The following is a 17,158-nucleotide window of genomic DNA, read 5'->3' as shown; positions in this document are numbered from 1 at the left end:
GTGTTTTGAGACAGCACTTTTTGTATCTTTAGAACAGCAGAAAAATATTTTCTGTGAAGTAAAAGGCTTATGCTTGTAAGACACTTTACATAGAAGGTAAAAAATAAAATCGATTATAGCTGTGAATACTATTTAAGGACATAAAAAACATCAAACAAATAATCACTCTGTGCTGTGGCTGAAAAGTTGGTGCTCTAGACTGCATTCCAAGATCAGCTGTTTCCTGTTTGAGGGTATCTACCTATCTGCTGGACACGGGGTTAGCTGCAGCAGAAGTGAAACAAAAAATGTGTTCCTATTTTAAGTATAACTTGCTTTCCAAATGGTTTGAAGCAATTGTGAGAGTGAACCATTCTTCCCTCCTTTCTCCAGTGACCAGTACTGCTTCTGTGAAGATGTAAACCAATATTCCTTGGTTTTTAGCTTACTTTCCATGCATAGCTTGTAGTTTCAGAGTACCTTTTCTACACATTTTCTTATCTTAAGCTGTGTGTCTTCTACCGGAGTTCCCAATGATTGATTGCAAAAACTGACTTTTGTAATGGGCTGCTTGGGTTGCCAGTAAGTTCTTTAATGATCATTAAGGAATTTTGATTGGAAGGGGCCTTTGAGTATCCTAAGGGAGGGCTGACCTAATATTAAAAGCAAAACTCTGTTGGGGAAGGTCCTGAGCAATTTAAGCGATACGAAAGTGTTCCACTTGCTTTACAAGGAAACTTGTATCTCTTCCAGACTTCAGTATTATGTTTCAGTTCTTAATGTGCTTTTAGGAAGTGTGAAGGAATCTTACGTGGCATTTGATCTTATGGGTAGGAAGGGGGAGCAGTTCTGTACTGTTGGTTACAGATGGCTGTACTAACCAAGGCCTGTAACTGGGGTATTTGTGTAAGGACAGTGTCATATTTTAAAAAGTACTTAGAAATTTGAGGGGCTGGGGAGGAAAGTAATCCTCTATAACATGTAAAGGAAATTCTGTAGGTATATTCCTTAACCCAGTGTTAACTACATATGAGGAGGGTGTAACCTGATACCAGGTATAATTGCCCGGTAATGGAGGGAAGGAAGGTTTCCTTTATCATCTAGGGCACATCTAAAGACTTTGAACATGTAACTCCCGGTGTATGTTCTGAATTGGTGGTTCCTAATCTGTTTGGCCCATTTTAAAGTTGTTGTCCTGTATCTGATACCATAAAGATACTTTGTCTTTTGTGCTCATAAAATGCTAAAATGTGATAGGAAAATAAGTGACAGTTACCAGGTGGTACCAAGGAATTATGCAATAACCTTTTACATATCATTGCTAAACTTTCCCCTGGTATTTGCATTGCAGCACCCCTTCCCTATCAGTGTGTGCAATATTTGGTGATAAACTCATGCCTGATCTTATTTTTTTTCCCCCTCTTATATCCAAGGAAGTTTATATGGTCTCAGGGGAGTAAAAGCAGGTGTCAGTAGGGTTACCGTGTTATGTATGTTTTTAATATCCTTCTGAATTTGGAAGGATAGAGGTAAACTGAGGAATAGAATGCAAGACTCAGTTCTTGGGGAAGTGCCAGTTTTGCTGTAGCTTCTCTTATGCTTGTCAACAAGCTTGATATCAGTCCATTGTGTTTCCCAGGCTGCACATGAAGTGGGGGTCTTGCAGGGATTATCTGTAAGTAGTAGTAGAGTGTAACTTTAGTGCAACAGATCAGATGGTCTGCTCACTTCCTCAAAAATGCAGTCTTCTTTCTGAGAAAGTGATTAGGAGTGTTTGTTGCATGATAGCAAAATAAATATTTAGAAGTGAGTTTTGAAATGCTGTAGCTCAGAACAGTGGTTTGCAGAGTCTTCATGGAGGTAGCCTGCCTGGGTGGTTTTTGTGGTCAGAATTCCACAGCCACTTTTCCTTTTTAATCAAGTGACTTGTTCAGAGAGTTCCAAGGAGGGGGGGATAGGAGAAGTCTGCTCAGGCATGAAATCTTCAGCACCTGTGAGCTATGTAAGTAATGACATTATTACAATTGTTTATTGATTTAACTTTGCTTAGATGCATCATTGTAGTGACAAGACAAAGATACTTCATTGTGCTTGGAAGTAAACTGCTTTTATTTCAGCTCTTTTTCAGTTTAAATTGCTTTTCTTTGAGCTCTTATTCTGTTAGTTTGTTACAGAATTTTATTTGGCTGACTTTACAGAGGTGTCAGTTTGCTTCACTGGAGCAGTATCTGATCTGAAAAGCTCATGAATATGTAGGTTTGGAGTTGCCTGATTACAGAGAGCCTGTTGCTGGATCACATAGTACTTAAAAACTCGCTGCCTTGCTTCCCTTTTTCTCCCCCCAGTCTTGAAGAGACATAAGGAAGCAATTTTTATATTAGTAAAATATAAATGTACCCCATTTGTTAAACAAAAGAGCTGTAGTGCTAGCTCTGATGGTTTGGGAAGTTTGGGCTTGACTTGCTCCTGTAGCTTGTCACATGATTTATCACCGAATTATACGGAGTGTGGTTATGTAATCATGAGCACTTTGGCCTTTAGTTCTCACTTGAAGTTTTCAACTGTTCTAATGACTTTGTAATACTGTCTAACTTAAACATTCACACTAAAAAGATAATAAAGATGTTCTTAAAGCCATTTAAGCCTATCTCAAATGCTGTTCTGACTACGAACTTCCTACTTAGAACTGTCACTATTTTAGTTAAATCGCTGCAATTTAATCTTGAACCTATTATGCCAGAGAAATTACATACAAATGCCTCAGTCAAGAGAACAGGAAACCTGAATGGAATGACATAATTCTGAAATCTCTTCTTTGATAGTTCTGTTTCTGTAAGATTTTCTGAGTCTTTCTGAAACTCTGAGGTTCTTCCTGAGAAAGTCTGCACTGTTTGTTAATAGGGGACACAGTGTTCCAGGGTAGTGTAGTACAGGTAACTGTTGCTTTGGAAAAGTGGAATTAACGAGAAACAATCCATCGTGATGAAGATTGTCATTTGGCAAATAGACAAACCTTGCCTTGGCAAGACCTCAGTTAATGAGTTAGGCACTAGTAAGAAGCTTTTTATTCTCTAAGAATAGCGTCTTTCACGTTTCACCTTCCAGTAAGCAGATCTGAGTTGAAAATACTACACTTGACTGGTTAACTCAGCTTTCACATTGTTTTATCAAAGCAACTTTTAATGTCCTTTTTATTTCTGAGTAGTTTTCTCAAAGTCAGAATTTAAATAATGTGAAAGAGGGATCTCTTACTGATGAATTATAATGGCAGCTTTCATAAATCATAACGTGTTTTCTTCCGTCATTTGTTCTGACTTTGGATTCTCTTGTATAAACAGCGTTTGCAGATCTAATCTCTGACATAGTGTAAGCAGCTGTAGAAGTAGTAAATATGATAGTCTCTGTAAATCATGCTTTACACTGAAACATTCTTTCAGGCTGTGGTATGTTACTTGACCATTTCACAGCAGTCTTCATGACAGCTACTTCAGTTAGGTAGCAGTAGAGCAAGACTCCCAAGTCTTAGCTACAACAGTATTAAATGAGGACTCTTCTATTGCATGTGTATATGCAAAGAGGCAGTTTGTCTTTCCTGTGAGAAGAGTAGGGGTTAGCCTATCTGGTTTTGTTTGGGTTAAATGCTGCTTTTCTGTGGCTCTCCAATAAGAGTACTTGCATAGGAAACCTGAACTTCTCAATCTTTCTGTGGCTTAAATCATTTGAAAGGAAAAAGAAAACTTAAACTTAGGCCTGTTACAACAATCAGAGCTGTCACTTCACAGAGAAAGCAGGGATTTCTTTTTTCACATCAGTAATTTTTAAGACTCAACCTTGACTATTGGATGACCAAGATAACTTAGTAAGATTTAAGTCCAAAATTAAAATAAGGAAATTTCCCAACTTAATTTTATATATTGCTTTAACATATCTGGTTTTGCTTTTTCATAAGTAAAAGATAAAAGCATTTGCCAGTAGTACTGAGGAGAGTTTTGTTTTGTTTGCAGTAAAAGGGTACCAGAATAAAACAGCAGCTTTCTAAGCTCCAGTTTTCTGTTGGATGGGAATGTAGCTTGTCTAGGAAATCCCTTATGTGCATCTTGGCCTCTGTCAAGATGATTTTTTTTCCAAAGGTTCTAGGCTTCTGATATGACCTGAAGGTTCTTCCATAGGGCACCTTTTTATGGGAGAACCTCTTAATTGTTAATTTGTTTTTGATATTAAGGAGCACTGGATTAAAAAATCACATATCTGGAATAACTATTTTAATTATCTATGGCTTAGATCTAAGAGTTGTTGAATTTTGAAGAATCAGGATCTTGAGGAGGATTTGGAACTTCCAAGAGGAAATGGACTTAATACCTGGGGGGGGGGGGGGGTTTGCATAATCCAGGGCCTCTGCATTATTCCTACCTTCAGATATTTCCAGAGTCACCTTTGCTGTATCATCCTTCGTCTGTTCAGAAGCAGGCAGTCCCTAAGGAGCATTAAGCGTTAGGAATTTTATCTCGGCCCAATTAAGAAAGCTTCTAACAATCCACGTGTTACTGGAACCAGTGGACTAGAGGACAAAACAGTGCTCACCTTTTTTCTTGTGCTTGAGAAGTGGGGAGGAGAAACGCACTTTAGGAAACTGGAGATGGAGAAAAAAAGCCTGAATAGGCAAGATTTCCCAACCAGCAGTTAGGTTGTAATGAATGTGCAGAGTGATTCTGTCTCATCCAGACACTTGGTTGCATGTGAGAAGTGTTCAGCTTATGATTTGAAAGAAAGTAGCTGAATAGTCAGTTGGCCACTACTGCAAATGGTTCTAGGAGTCTATTCTAAGGAAGAAACAGATACCAGAAACTTATGCTACTGCTTCCAGGTGGCATCATGATAGTGTTTTTGAAGTAGAGTATTTAAATGTTCAGCTAGTGTATTCTGGGGTTTTGCTACTTGGCTTCAGAAGCATAGGATAGCAAGTCGCCATGGGATGGGGAAGAATAAATTCTAGGTACTTGATTAAAACAAAATATAATAAAATGTAATTAATACCATACCAGCCTTCTGTTCCTCTGTTTCCACTTCCGTTGTAAATTACTGTCTCTCTTAAATGGCTTAAGCTTCAGAGGCATTCCAGTTTCTCTTACTGTATTTAAATGCTTAGTAAAACATCCAGATGTAGAGGAGATGGAAGTAAAATAATATTGGATGAATTATCAATGACTATTTAACTTTTCTTATGTTGATCTTCGGTTTTTGCCAAATAAAATTCTTCATTGAGCTGTAACTTGGTGTGTCATTTCATCCCTGTTCCCTATACCTCGCCCATTTCCCATGTTCACTTACATTTACTTAAAATTCTGGTCTTGAGATGAAAATCCTTTGGGTGAATCAGGATCAAGTGTCACTAATTCAAGTATAAAAATGACCTTTTGTAGAAAAAGTAATGAGGGTGCATAGAATTAAATCCTTCTGCTTAAACACATCAAAAACTGTATTTAGATCTGGGGATGTAAATTGAATAAAGATTTTGTAGATCAGGGTTCATTGACTTCAGTGCAGAGCCTTGTATTATCTTTCAAAGAACTCTTTTGATTTCAAGATTTGTAAAGCACTTGTTTCACTTAGTCCCCTCAAAGAAAGGATAATTAACTTACTCCAATTTAGAGGTATAAAATGGAGGAAGGTTATGTTACATGCATTATTTTAACTTTCTGCCTTGCATTTCAACCACAATGTTTTATCAGCAGAGGCAGTAGCTGGTTTGTACTGCCTCTATGGTAGTAGTGAAGTAACTTGGGAATTGGCAGTGGTTTTGTGTATGGGCAGTAATGCTGATGCAGCAGGGATTGAAAGTGCCTTTCCTTCAATTGTGTTTGGATCCTGACAAATATCTTGTTTCTGCAGCATAGACAAACAGGGGTAGTACTAGAATCTTAAACACAGATACTTCTACCCCCTATTCCACTGTGTTAGCAGAAGCACAGGACTCTTAATGGTAATCAGTGATGGAAAAATAGTCAAAGATTGTGACATCTTTAACTTGGGGGCTGAGGGAAGCTGAATGGCTTCATTTTGTAGAAAGACAATTACTTCCTGGATAGACTCAAATGTATTTTATCCTTATACCCACCAAAATAGTAATCTGTCTTGTGGATAAATTTGTAAATTGATTTTCATGTACTTTTCCTACACTACTGTTCAGATTTAATCAAGTGGAAAAGTAGAAGTGGATATATGACTTTGTATTGATGTACTTCTAGCAAATGAATTGTGATAAATCATATCATAAAGCATGGCTGTACTTCTTCAGTACTTTAATGAACTGTGTATTCAGTTACACCTTTCTGATACTTTGCTTACGATGTTTCTTCAAAAAGTATTCTGTAACTATCCCATTCAATATTTTTTCCACAATACTTTAAAAAGTATTTTTCCAAAATAATTTTAATAACGTGTTTTACTCTTCCATCTTATATTTAAGTGAAAGAATGCTCTAACACTGATGGAGTAAGATAGGGTGGGGGTGTTTGATTCATGTGTTAGTGCAGCAGTATGGGAGGAGATGTTAGGAAGCCTTCTATATGACTTTCCTAGTAGCTACATTCACTCCAGTGTTGTTAGAGCTCCAATTTTAACTTCTCGTTTGTTTTAACTCAGAGTGGTCCTTAGAACATTTTTATTTCATCTCTGTGAAAAACTGTCTGGAGGGTTTTGTTTTAAAAATAACTATTGGCCATATCTGGCAGACTTATCTAAGAGAAGATGATGAATTCTGAAGGTAAACCCTGCTTTCCTGGGGCTGCACTTTTCTCTTGACTTAGTTAACTTCTGTCCAACCTGCAAATTAAGTTCTAGTAGCTGGAGAGCTTGGTCTTTTTCCCAGCTAATTAGCTTCTGTAATTACATCATAAATGTTTTGTGCTGAACTGAATCTTAACCAACACTTGTGCTGTTACTTGATATTGTGAAGTAGACGATACTGAAATAGCATTGGTGTGGCAGGATGGCTACTTGTCTTAGAATGATCAAACTAATGTGATTGTCTCTTTTTCCACTGGTCTTGGCTTTCTCGTTTGAGAGAATATGGGGAGGAGGGTATCAATGATGTTATAAGCACTAAAAAATCGAAGCACTCCTAATTTGTTTTTGTGTCTGTGCAGAGTGGGGGAAGCAGAAGGCACCTCTGCAGATGTGTAATGCAACCCATGGGCTCAAAACAAGGTTGACAAGAGCAGGTTGTTCAGATCCTTGTGCAATTTGGTTGTGACTTTACAATTTCTCTGTGCAATTGCTCCCCAGTGTTTAATTGTCCTCAAAGTGGAAGTTTTCTTTTTATGTTCAGCTGAAATCTAATTCGTTTTCCTGAAAAATAAACCCTTTGCCAGGGGGGAGAAAGCTTGATAGGTACTATTCTATAGTATATATATATATATACTATATATATATATATATAGTGTATATATATATATACTATATATATATAGTGTATATATATACTATACCTATCTATTCTATAGTGTAATTTCAGGACCTTTTTACTCCTTCAAAGATTGTAAGTCTAGAACAGCTTTTTCCTTTGTGATTCCCCAAACAATGTGTTCAGATGCCCATGGCTTGTTTTGTTTGTCAGTCGGCAAGAAGCTTCCTGTCTTTTTTATCAAAAAGGCTTAAGGCAGATCAGATTAAAGCAGTTTAAGTAGTAGTCAGTTCTCACTGTAATTCATAAAGTGCTTCAACAAATTTGCATAGGCCATCAAGATTAAGATTTTTATATACAACAGGAGGATTTCTGGAGGAAATTTTCAGCTTAAATTTTGTCCAGTTTTGCAGGATCGATGGAGAGGGAGCTCTAGAAGAGGTTGCTGTAAGTTGTTTGCATAAAGGCTGCTGCTGTTTGTAAAGGTGCCTGTGTAGAGGGTTTGCCAGGAAGAGCACTGCAAATCACTACAAGGAACTCCTGCTGTGCAATCATTTTCCTGTACAGATTACTGCTACTAGCTCTTACCTTAGGGCCAGAGATTGTTGTTCAAAGGTAACACATTTAAAAGTGTAGAAGAGAGAAACAAGAACAATGAGATATTTAGAACTTGAAATTAATAATAAATTGGAAGAACAGCCTAGAGGCAGGAGGATTTGGAGGACAAAAGGAAACATAACTAGATGTAAAGTGTGTATGTAATATCTGATCTCTGGGATAGTGAAGGAAGGGTTATGAAGAAATGAGCTTTAACTTCAGACAGAGATCAAGACTAGATGTTATTAAATAAATTTTATCATCTATAAGAAATTCTATTTAGCTTATAGTACATAATGATATATTCTCATCTTAAGTAGTTGTAGAATCTTTAGGATGACATCGGCAAGGTTTAAATGTACATCATGTCTTCAAGTTCTTCACTCTGTGGTTTTGGCCAAAACCAGACTGGATATCATGGGATGAAGCAAGAAATTCTGTAGTTAGTGTGTGTATATAATGGGACAAGTAGTTACTGGACTATCTTAACCTGAAGCTACAAATAAGTTTAAATTAATTGTTACCATTGTCCTTTTAAATTAATCAATAAGGGACTTATCTGTTGTTCGATGTCTATTGGCTACTCAATATTCTTGATTTCCAGCTTTAATTATCAGCAACATGCATGTTGAAATTTGCATAGCTCTTTTGTATAAATAATACTGGTTTGGTTTTTTTCTTCCAGTTTCTATGGAGATTTTGGACCTTTAAATCTGGCAATGTTATACAGATACTGCTGTAAACTAAATAAGAAATTAAAGGTAAGCTTCATTTAAAAACAATGTTCCGAAATTTTTGTATTTTCAAATTTAAATAAATTTAGCCAGGTGCTTACTAGCTAAATGGTTATTGCTAAGCTTATTCTTGCTAGCTCATTATTGCTAAGGATATTCTTTGTTCTGGGTTTTTTTGCCCTCTGATGAGTGAAAGAAAATAAAATGCCCTCATTTTGGTTTAGGAGATGAGGCAGGTGATTGCAGGCCGTGTTCACCTTTTTGCATAAGCTGAACAGTTTCAAGACAATAGTAACAAAAGCTGCTGGTTGTGTCATGGGTTTGCAGCTAATGAAGTGTGTATGCTGGTCTGAACAACCGAGAAAACAGGTACTCGAGGAACAAAACATCCTGAAATCCCGCTGGTTCAAGTCTCAGTGGAATAGGGGAAGGGGGCAGAGGAAGAAACAGAAGGCCTTGGGACTGTGAGAGCACTGCTTGGCAACAGATAAAACATGGGTGTGTTATCAACACAGTTCTGATAACAAATCTAAATCGCAGCATCTCACTGACTGCTGTGCCTAAATCCCAGCTCCATTCCAGCCAGATCCTCCGAGCATATGTACAGCTGCAGACTGTACATTCTCTTTCTCCAGATGCCTGTGAAGAAGTGATTTGCAGCATGTATAGAAAATTTGTCTGCAAGAAATGGAACAGATGTTTTAATTTCAAAATGCTGATTAATATAATTTGTGGGCAAATAGTGAGGAGACCCTTCACTAAATATTTATTTTTATAATATAAAATCTTACAAAAAATCTTGATGATATAAAATGTTAGACCTGTTACTAACAGAAGGGGAAAATGGGACAACAGATATGATTGCTTTCACCGCTGTTAAGAGGGTCCCTTTATTGAAAATGACATTGTTTCTAGGGGCACAAATGAAACCTTTAGTTAAGTTGATTCATGCTACCTGCTGCTTTCAGGGGTATGCTGAATTCCTTGAATTCTTAAATGGAGATTCTGCAAATTGAGGAGCTAGTAGAGTTGCTGCAAATTTCTTGGAAAAAGATGCTTCTAGTGAAAATTTACTTTGCTTCTTACTTTAAAAAGATACTTCTAAAGATAAAAAGTTAAACTATACTATTTGTAATTTTGAATGCCTGTGTTCATATTGGAAAAACATTGGATTTGTCATTTGATTACACCAGGCACCTTATAAATGCATTATCACCCTATTTTGCAGTGCTGCTGTCCCATTAAAACACATGACCAATGATTCTTACTGAGTAGGAATCTATTTTTTTTCACCTTAATTCTGCTGTTCGTGACCTTATATTTGCATTATTAAAAACTGGAGGATGCTTGCTCTGTGAAGCACTTACTCCAGAGAAGAGCCAGTAATAAACCTACTATTTTAAGTTCACTGTGCCCATGGGAATTAGAGAGTTCAGTTCTGTCTTTTCCAAATTCAGATTGTGACTGTGATCATTTTGGGACCTTAATACAGTCCCATATATTACTGTAAGCCTTCAGTCTTGAACCTCGGTACCATGAGTTTCACCCAGAAAATAAGTATCCAATTAATAAATATCTCAGGTTTTTTTGGGTTTTTTTATGGGTCAGTATTAAACAGGAATGTGTCTGCAGTCTTTATTCTTGTACTAAGACCATCATCTTGCTCATTGAATGAGGCAAGCTGATCAGCAGAAGTGTCTTGTGAGCATGGTGATAAGATTGGATGTTATGATGGAAAAAAAAGAGGACTGAACTTTTAATTGGAACTAAACTATTAGTCCTGATATTTGCAGGGTTGGTTTAGCAAACTGTAATGTCAATTTTAATGTAACTTCTTTACTTTTTTGAGAAGAGTCAATGTACTTACCCTGCTGGGTGTACTTGTACAGCTGGCCAGGACCAGAACAGAGAGGTCTCCACTGGGAGGAAGTGCAGTTTGTTGCTGCTGGCTTGCCAGAGGCTAATTCCAAATAGGTTAAATTAAACTCCTAGTGCCTAAGAGAGAAGGGTAACCCGATAGTGCAACCACTTGAAAGTAATACCTGGAATCAAACAGCTAAAGCCTGGAGTACTGCCAAAGTGGTAGAAAGAAGAAACTTACATACAAATGGACTCGAGTCTGGCTGATTAGCACTACCCCTGGGGTAGGCCAGTTCTGCTGATGTGAGCTTTGCTCTTCTAGCAGTTAAAATCTGTGCCACACTCGGTCCTGATTTAGATGCCATCTGCAGTGGGTGAGGAGGCTTGTAAGACTCAGAGTAGAGGCCTGCCTCTGCATGTGTATTTACATGCCTCAGAGGAGTGCATCTGCTCTTGGCCTAGCTACAGTGACTGCTGCTCAGCTTCCCCAGGTGAGAATTAGACACCATTTCTACACCTCATCTTGTGTCTGTCCTTCACCCATGTCCCCAAGAGGAGTTCTGGGGCCTGAACTAGGGTGTCTGCAGGTTCATGACCTTTGATTTACCTGCCCTGCAGCAGTAAAAGTATGGTAATTCTCATGTGGCACCAGGTGATGTGTAAGCAGGCTGGGATGAGTGTTTCACAGATGGGAAGTGCAGATTGGACTAAGGACAGAGAGAGAGCCCTGTTGGCAAACTGCTGCTTACACACCCTTGCCTTAAGGATGCCCTGTGACCAGCTACAGGAGTTGTTTGATCACCAGAAGTGAAAGAGACTGCAGATAATCATGGGATGGTCGCTATGGCCATACTGCAACACTTTTGGGACCCTGAAACAATAGTGCTTAACCCCAGATGATTGGGTGTGCTTGGCTGGGGAAGCACTTTTCTTAAGAGAAGAGTCTTGAAGTATGGAACAAAAAGAATTTATTCACAAACATGAGGGTTTGGGTATGGATATGTTGTCTCAAATTAAAGACTTAGGCTCCTTCAATTATAAGACGTCTATGGATAGAACAGGAGAAATGAAAGTATAAGATCTCATTAAAACCAGAAAGCCCCACAAGCTTCCCTTTCAAATCTTTCACCTATATATGTTTCTGTTTTGGGAGACACGAGGCAGTATTCTGCTTTCCCTTCTTTTGTGGCGGACTGGTGAGGAAGGATACTGGTTTGAAATGTGCTAATGGCAGATCAACATTTTAAAGTAAACTGTTGTAAGTTTATGCTGACTGATTTTTTTTAAAACAGTAAATACCTCTGTTCTGAAGAGGTGAAGAGTTGGTACAGATATCCATTTGCCAAGAAAGTCTTGGCTGTGCCTTACAGGAAAACCTTTCAGACCTTGTTGTGTTTGTAATTTTTCAATTGCTGATTGCTGTGAAGATGATTTTCACTGTCCAAGTCAACAGCAAGGAAAAAAATGCTTGTCTGTGCTGTCTTCCTACTTGATATTTGAATTCTCTTCAGGGAAGAAAACACTTGACTAAGAAGCTGGACTTCATTTATGAAAGATTTTTTTTTCTTGTTTTTAAGCAAGTCTGATTTAATGAAAACTGCTTTTAAAAAAGTGTTGTGTTTTATCTGTGCATAGCTTTACACATTCTCAATAAATTAAGGGGCAGAAGTAATCAGGGAGTGTTGCTGATATAAATGGTACAAGTATTGAAGATCAAAGGCAGGAGAGGAAAGGTACTGGCAGGCTTATAAGCTATGGGTTTACTTGATGTATGCTAACTGTATTGCTGCTGAATCATAGAGGATTCGGCTTTTTTGTTTTGTTTTAATATAAATAAACTTCTGGGCATACACATGGAACGATAATTGCAAAACATCTCATTTAGGATAGCCTAGATTTTGAGGCAGGGTTGTGTGATCACATTTAAACTAATTGTTTCGTATTAAGTTTGCCACTCTTGTATTCACTTCTGCTTACAAGTACATATTATCTCTATATACCCTGTATGCATATAAAAGTAGAATTTGCATAGATCTAGGCTCATTAAACATGTTGAAGTAATTTCTTGCTTGAGCAGTGCAACTGTGTTAAACCATATCCATTATATAAAATACTGTCAAATAATATGTTGATTTTACACAGCTGTCAGTCTGGTAATTGTCCACCACGGCACTTTCTAATCCTGTCATCGATTCTCTGCAAGTGAATTTCTCTTGAGATCTACAGGGAACTTTTAAAAAAAGAAAAATGTAATCTTACTGTGAAAGTAAATATTCTGTAACCCTCTTATACGCCTTATGAGTTAGTTTTATTACCTAAAGCAAAAACTGCTACACTTTCTGTGTAACCTCTGCTTTTAATTCACAAGATTGTCTTTCAGTATGTTCTTCTGGGATATATTTTGAGAGACACTGTTATGTTACTGTTAAAATTTATCTTTTAATGATGTGTGAAATCAATAAAATTTTCTCACTGGTAAAGAATATTTTTAGTGCTTCATAGTGTCTGCACCTTAGTTTTGTTGTGGAAAAACAAAAGATTATTGGCAACTATGTTATCTGCAGCTATAGTTATTGCCAGATGACCTGTATTGAAAATGTCCTTGTTGAAACATCCCTGCTTCTTCAGAGTTGTGCAGTGCTAAGGGAACTAAAGCCCTGATCCATTCAGGTGGAGCTCTGGAGCTGTAAAAACAGTAACCTTACAGAACTGTTGTGAAAGTTCATCATTGAACCTGGCCAGAGGAGTACATGTAACTTACTAAATATGGTCAGAAAATCAATATTTTTTAAATTTATCTATTTCTTTTTAAAATAGATCATATAGCTTAGTTTTGATAATGAAAGTTCACTGAGTTGACAAATTGCAGTTAATGTTAACAAATGTGTTGCACTGGTGGTTCAGCAAACACCTGCTGAAAAACTTAATCTTCTGTAACTAGTGTGCAAATAAAAACAGTTATTTGTTTTATGGGCTTCTGAAAACTTGCATTGTGCTGCTGTGTTCCACTGCTTGCTATGTTCTCAGGCATTAATCTCAGTTTTCACTTTTATGTTAAAGCTTTAGTCATGATTCAAAACACATTTAAATATTTCATGTAGCAAAGATTAAACCCTTACATTTTGAAAATGATGCAATAAAACTGATCCATTGTTTTCATCTAAATATTCTGGAAACTTCAGGTTATGGCTACTTTGGGTACAAAAGTGTCTCAAAATTGGAATGACTTGATATACCCATATAATTAAAAAATCCATTATATAAAATAAAACAAGAAATATGATATTACTACATAGAACTTACTTCTCACTAGCTAGCTTTACAGTTTAAAATAGTGTTTTAGGTGAGCTGTAAACTGCTGCAAAGAACTTTGCTTTAAAATAAGTAGTAGTCAATAAGTTATAATTGAAGTTCTGTCACTGTTGCATAACTACTGTAATCTTATCCCACCTACACATCATGGGTGGAATTGCAGTTAGAGAACACTAAAATTAAAAAATTGAGGAGGGGGAAGAAGGGAGGAATCTTAAAGTACTGGGATTCATTTTGTCAAGTTTTAATAATAATTGAATGCTTTACTAATTAAGTAACGACTTGTACTTCGTATGTTTGCATATACACTGAGAGAGATGTTGCTGTTGGCCTCAAGATAAAACCTCTTCCAATCTACAGCAACTAGCTATTTCAGGAATTACAGTCCTGTTTACACCCAGTTGCATTAATTCTCACTCCTTCCACCTCTGGGGGTTGTGGCTTGTAAGACCAGGCTGGAAGGTACAGTTAGAACTGTGGCTGAAGATGCTGTTTCTCTGGGAGGTGGGAGTAGGAAACTACCTACGTCAGTTTTCCTCTGAGTTGATTGGCTATTTGATTTTTTGAAAAATTTGACTCTGTGGTTAAAGCTGTTCTAGAATTTGCAATAAGTTTTGAGATGAGAGTTGACATTGACAGATTTCTGGAAATGAAATACAGTTGGCACTACAAATGAAACACTCTTATGCAGCAGTTATCTTATCTCCCTTTCCCAAGTGTCAACGGTATCAAGAGTTAAAAACCTAAAGTTGGGTAACAATGGTACTGGTTAATACCAGGCCATTTTATAGAACATGCAACTTTTAAAAATAGGAAAATGCTTCAAATATTTAGAAACAGAATCTAGTATATCTGTTGATGACTTCCTCAGAATTGTAAGAGTAAAAATCGGTTTGGAAAAACATACCATGGTGTACCAGAGTACACTGGAAGTGTGACAATTCATGAAGTTTTAAAAATTATTAATGCAGTAAATGGTTCAGCTTGCCACTTTTAAGTGACAATATTGTGTCTTTCTGGCTTTAAATAGTTTTTCTGCAGCTTGTCATTACTGTTCTTTTCTGGTGCTTGTTGAATTTTTTTTTCAGTGGGAGGTTTGTCCACAGGATTCTGACACAGGCTTCTTTTCTTGATAAAAAAACAAGAATTGCGAGTGTTATTAGTTTTGTCTTTGTCTAGACTTTCCTTCAGGCTTTTCTCTTATACAATTTTTTTTTCTTTTTTTTTTTACCTTTTTAAGTAAATTCTTGCTGTTGAAGGTTTCTAAAGATGTCTGTCACCCTATTTTAAAATAGTATAGATGGAAGTGTTTAACTTACAAAACGACTGTAAGGTTGATTGCTTGAGTTTTTCTTTTGCTTTCTCCACAGAATTACGTGCTAAAGAGGTTTAACATACCAGGAGGATGTTTAAGTTTGAAAATGTCATTGTCTTTAATCAGTGTTCATAAGCTAGTGTCTCAAATATTTAAACTTGGGGAGGAAAAAAATCCAGTTTTTTACATTGAAGATTCTAGTTCAGCTCCACTTTATAGCATGTTTTTGTACAGCTAACAGTGGCTTTTTCTTGTCACTCTTATTTATCTGTGATATAAGAAGATTGTTCAGAGTATCAGTAGTAATTTTTTCCCCTTTAATTTTAGGAACCTCTTGATAAGAATTTTCTCTGACCTGTTTTTCAGTTTTGGAGAAGTGATTTTGCTGAAGTATTCTCAAAGCATATTCTTTTTTTAGTAAATATGCTGTTTTGTTTGTTTATTTTCTCCTAAACAGTATTTTAGTCTATCAAGAAAGAAGATTGTGTACTATACCACTTTTGACCAGCGGAAGCGAGCAAATGCAGCATTTTTAATAGGTGCATATGCTGTAAGTATTTTTGATCAATGGGTATTTTAACCTTCCTTAAGAGACTTCTGCTGTGTGTGAAATGCCTTCTCAAGGGAGGTGGGCAGATGTTCATTTCATTTGTGTCTAAGCTGTCTTTGCAAACTCTGTTGTATGAGTTTTAGGGAGACCCGGTCTTCATCTGTTATCTCCATTTATTTTACTACATAGGGAATGGCTTTGGAAGATCCTTTGTGTGTTTTTCCATAGGATTCCTTTTTCTCGAACGTTGAAAATCCAAATCACCTCTAATTGACCATGTTAGGATGAATTACTGAAATTCAGACTGGGAAGGAGAAAAGATTTTCCCCACAGCCTTCTTCAAGTTACTAGACCAGAGGCACAGTGATTATTGAATTGATTTCTTTCCTCATCTAATTTTCATAGCCTACCCAGAATAATAGACAGTGTGCCACAGCTCTAGCCGTGTTTGAAAGTTAATTGAGGAGGTTTGGTTTGTTTGTCCTTTTCCTTATAGGTAGCAGATGGACCAGACATATTTCTTTCTCATGATTCCTCTGAGTTTGTATTTTGGTAGTAATATCTTTTATTAGATTTCTGTAATGCCAGTGAGAAAAAAAAAAAAGCTATTAAGTTCTTAAGTTTGTAGTTTTTATGCAGCAAATGACCAGGTAATAGCAAATTACTATGGTATGCCCAGTTATTTGCTTGCAGGAGTGTTTTTTCCTAATGTAAAAATTTAAATTATACATCTCAGCCCTACCTGAAACATGAAGGATTTATTTGCTGGTAATCTAAGCAGCTCTAGAGGGTATCTGTTCTATATACTTCTAATTTGTAAATGGCTGGTGCAGGTGGGAAAAACATAAATCCAAATTGCATTTGAAATACTGTGGATAAATGTGGATAAGGTAGACTTGGACAATACTGATTCCTTTTTTGTTCTGTAAGCTTTTTATGAAATTTTTTAGGAAATATGATATGAATTTTCTTAAGACAGCAGGTACATGGGGCCAGTATTGCTACATGTCCTGTGCCAGTGCAGTGGCCTGACTGTGGGGACTTTCAACCACATCATCACTCTGAGGGTTGAGAGCATAAAAATGAAAATGGCAGAGAAAAAAAAAAAAAAAAGAAAGTTCAGTGTTTATCAAATCTGAGGCTTACAAATACCAGTTCCACACGGTTAGAGTTACAGCAGTGACAGTGGGGAAGGGGAAAAAAACCATGTCCCTTGTGAAAAAACTCCTGTAAGACAATATCTATCCTACTATATATAAAGTATTTTTTTAAGCTTTTACATTGCTTTTTAGATATAAGTTCAGTTTATCCAAACTAGTCACAATGGGATTTTTGTGTTGTTAGGGGGTTTTTTTTGTGTGTATGTTGCACAATGATAGCACTCTGAAGATTCATCATACTAGATTAAA

At 36.8% G+C, this 17,158-nt stretch overlaps 1 protein-coding gene across 1 annotated transcript in view; it reads left to right on the top strand.

The window, feature by feature from the left end:
- Window positions 1–17,158, top strand: part of CDC14A (cell division cycle 14A) — a 50,118-nt gene that overhangs the window by 1,032 nt on the left and 31,928 nt on the right. The window contains exons 3-4 of the mRNA XM_083867243.1: window positions 8,664–8,739; window positions 15,657–15,749. Of these exons, the coding sequence (XP_083723369.1) occupies window positions 8,664–8,739; window positions 15,657–15,749 (169 nt within the window). The remainder of the gene's footprint in view (window positions 1–8,663; window positions 8,740–15,656; window positions 15,750–17,158) is intronic.

Source organism: Zosterops lateralis (genome assembly GCF_965231275.1).
Source record: "Zosterops lateralis genome assembly, chromosome: 9".
Classification (NCBI taxonomy): Eukaryota; Metazoa; Chordata; class Aves; order Passeriformes; family Zosteropidae; genus Zosterops; species Zosterops lateralis.
This window is presented reverse-complemented; position numbering and strand designations above follow the sequence as displayed.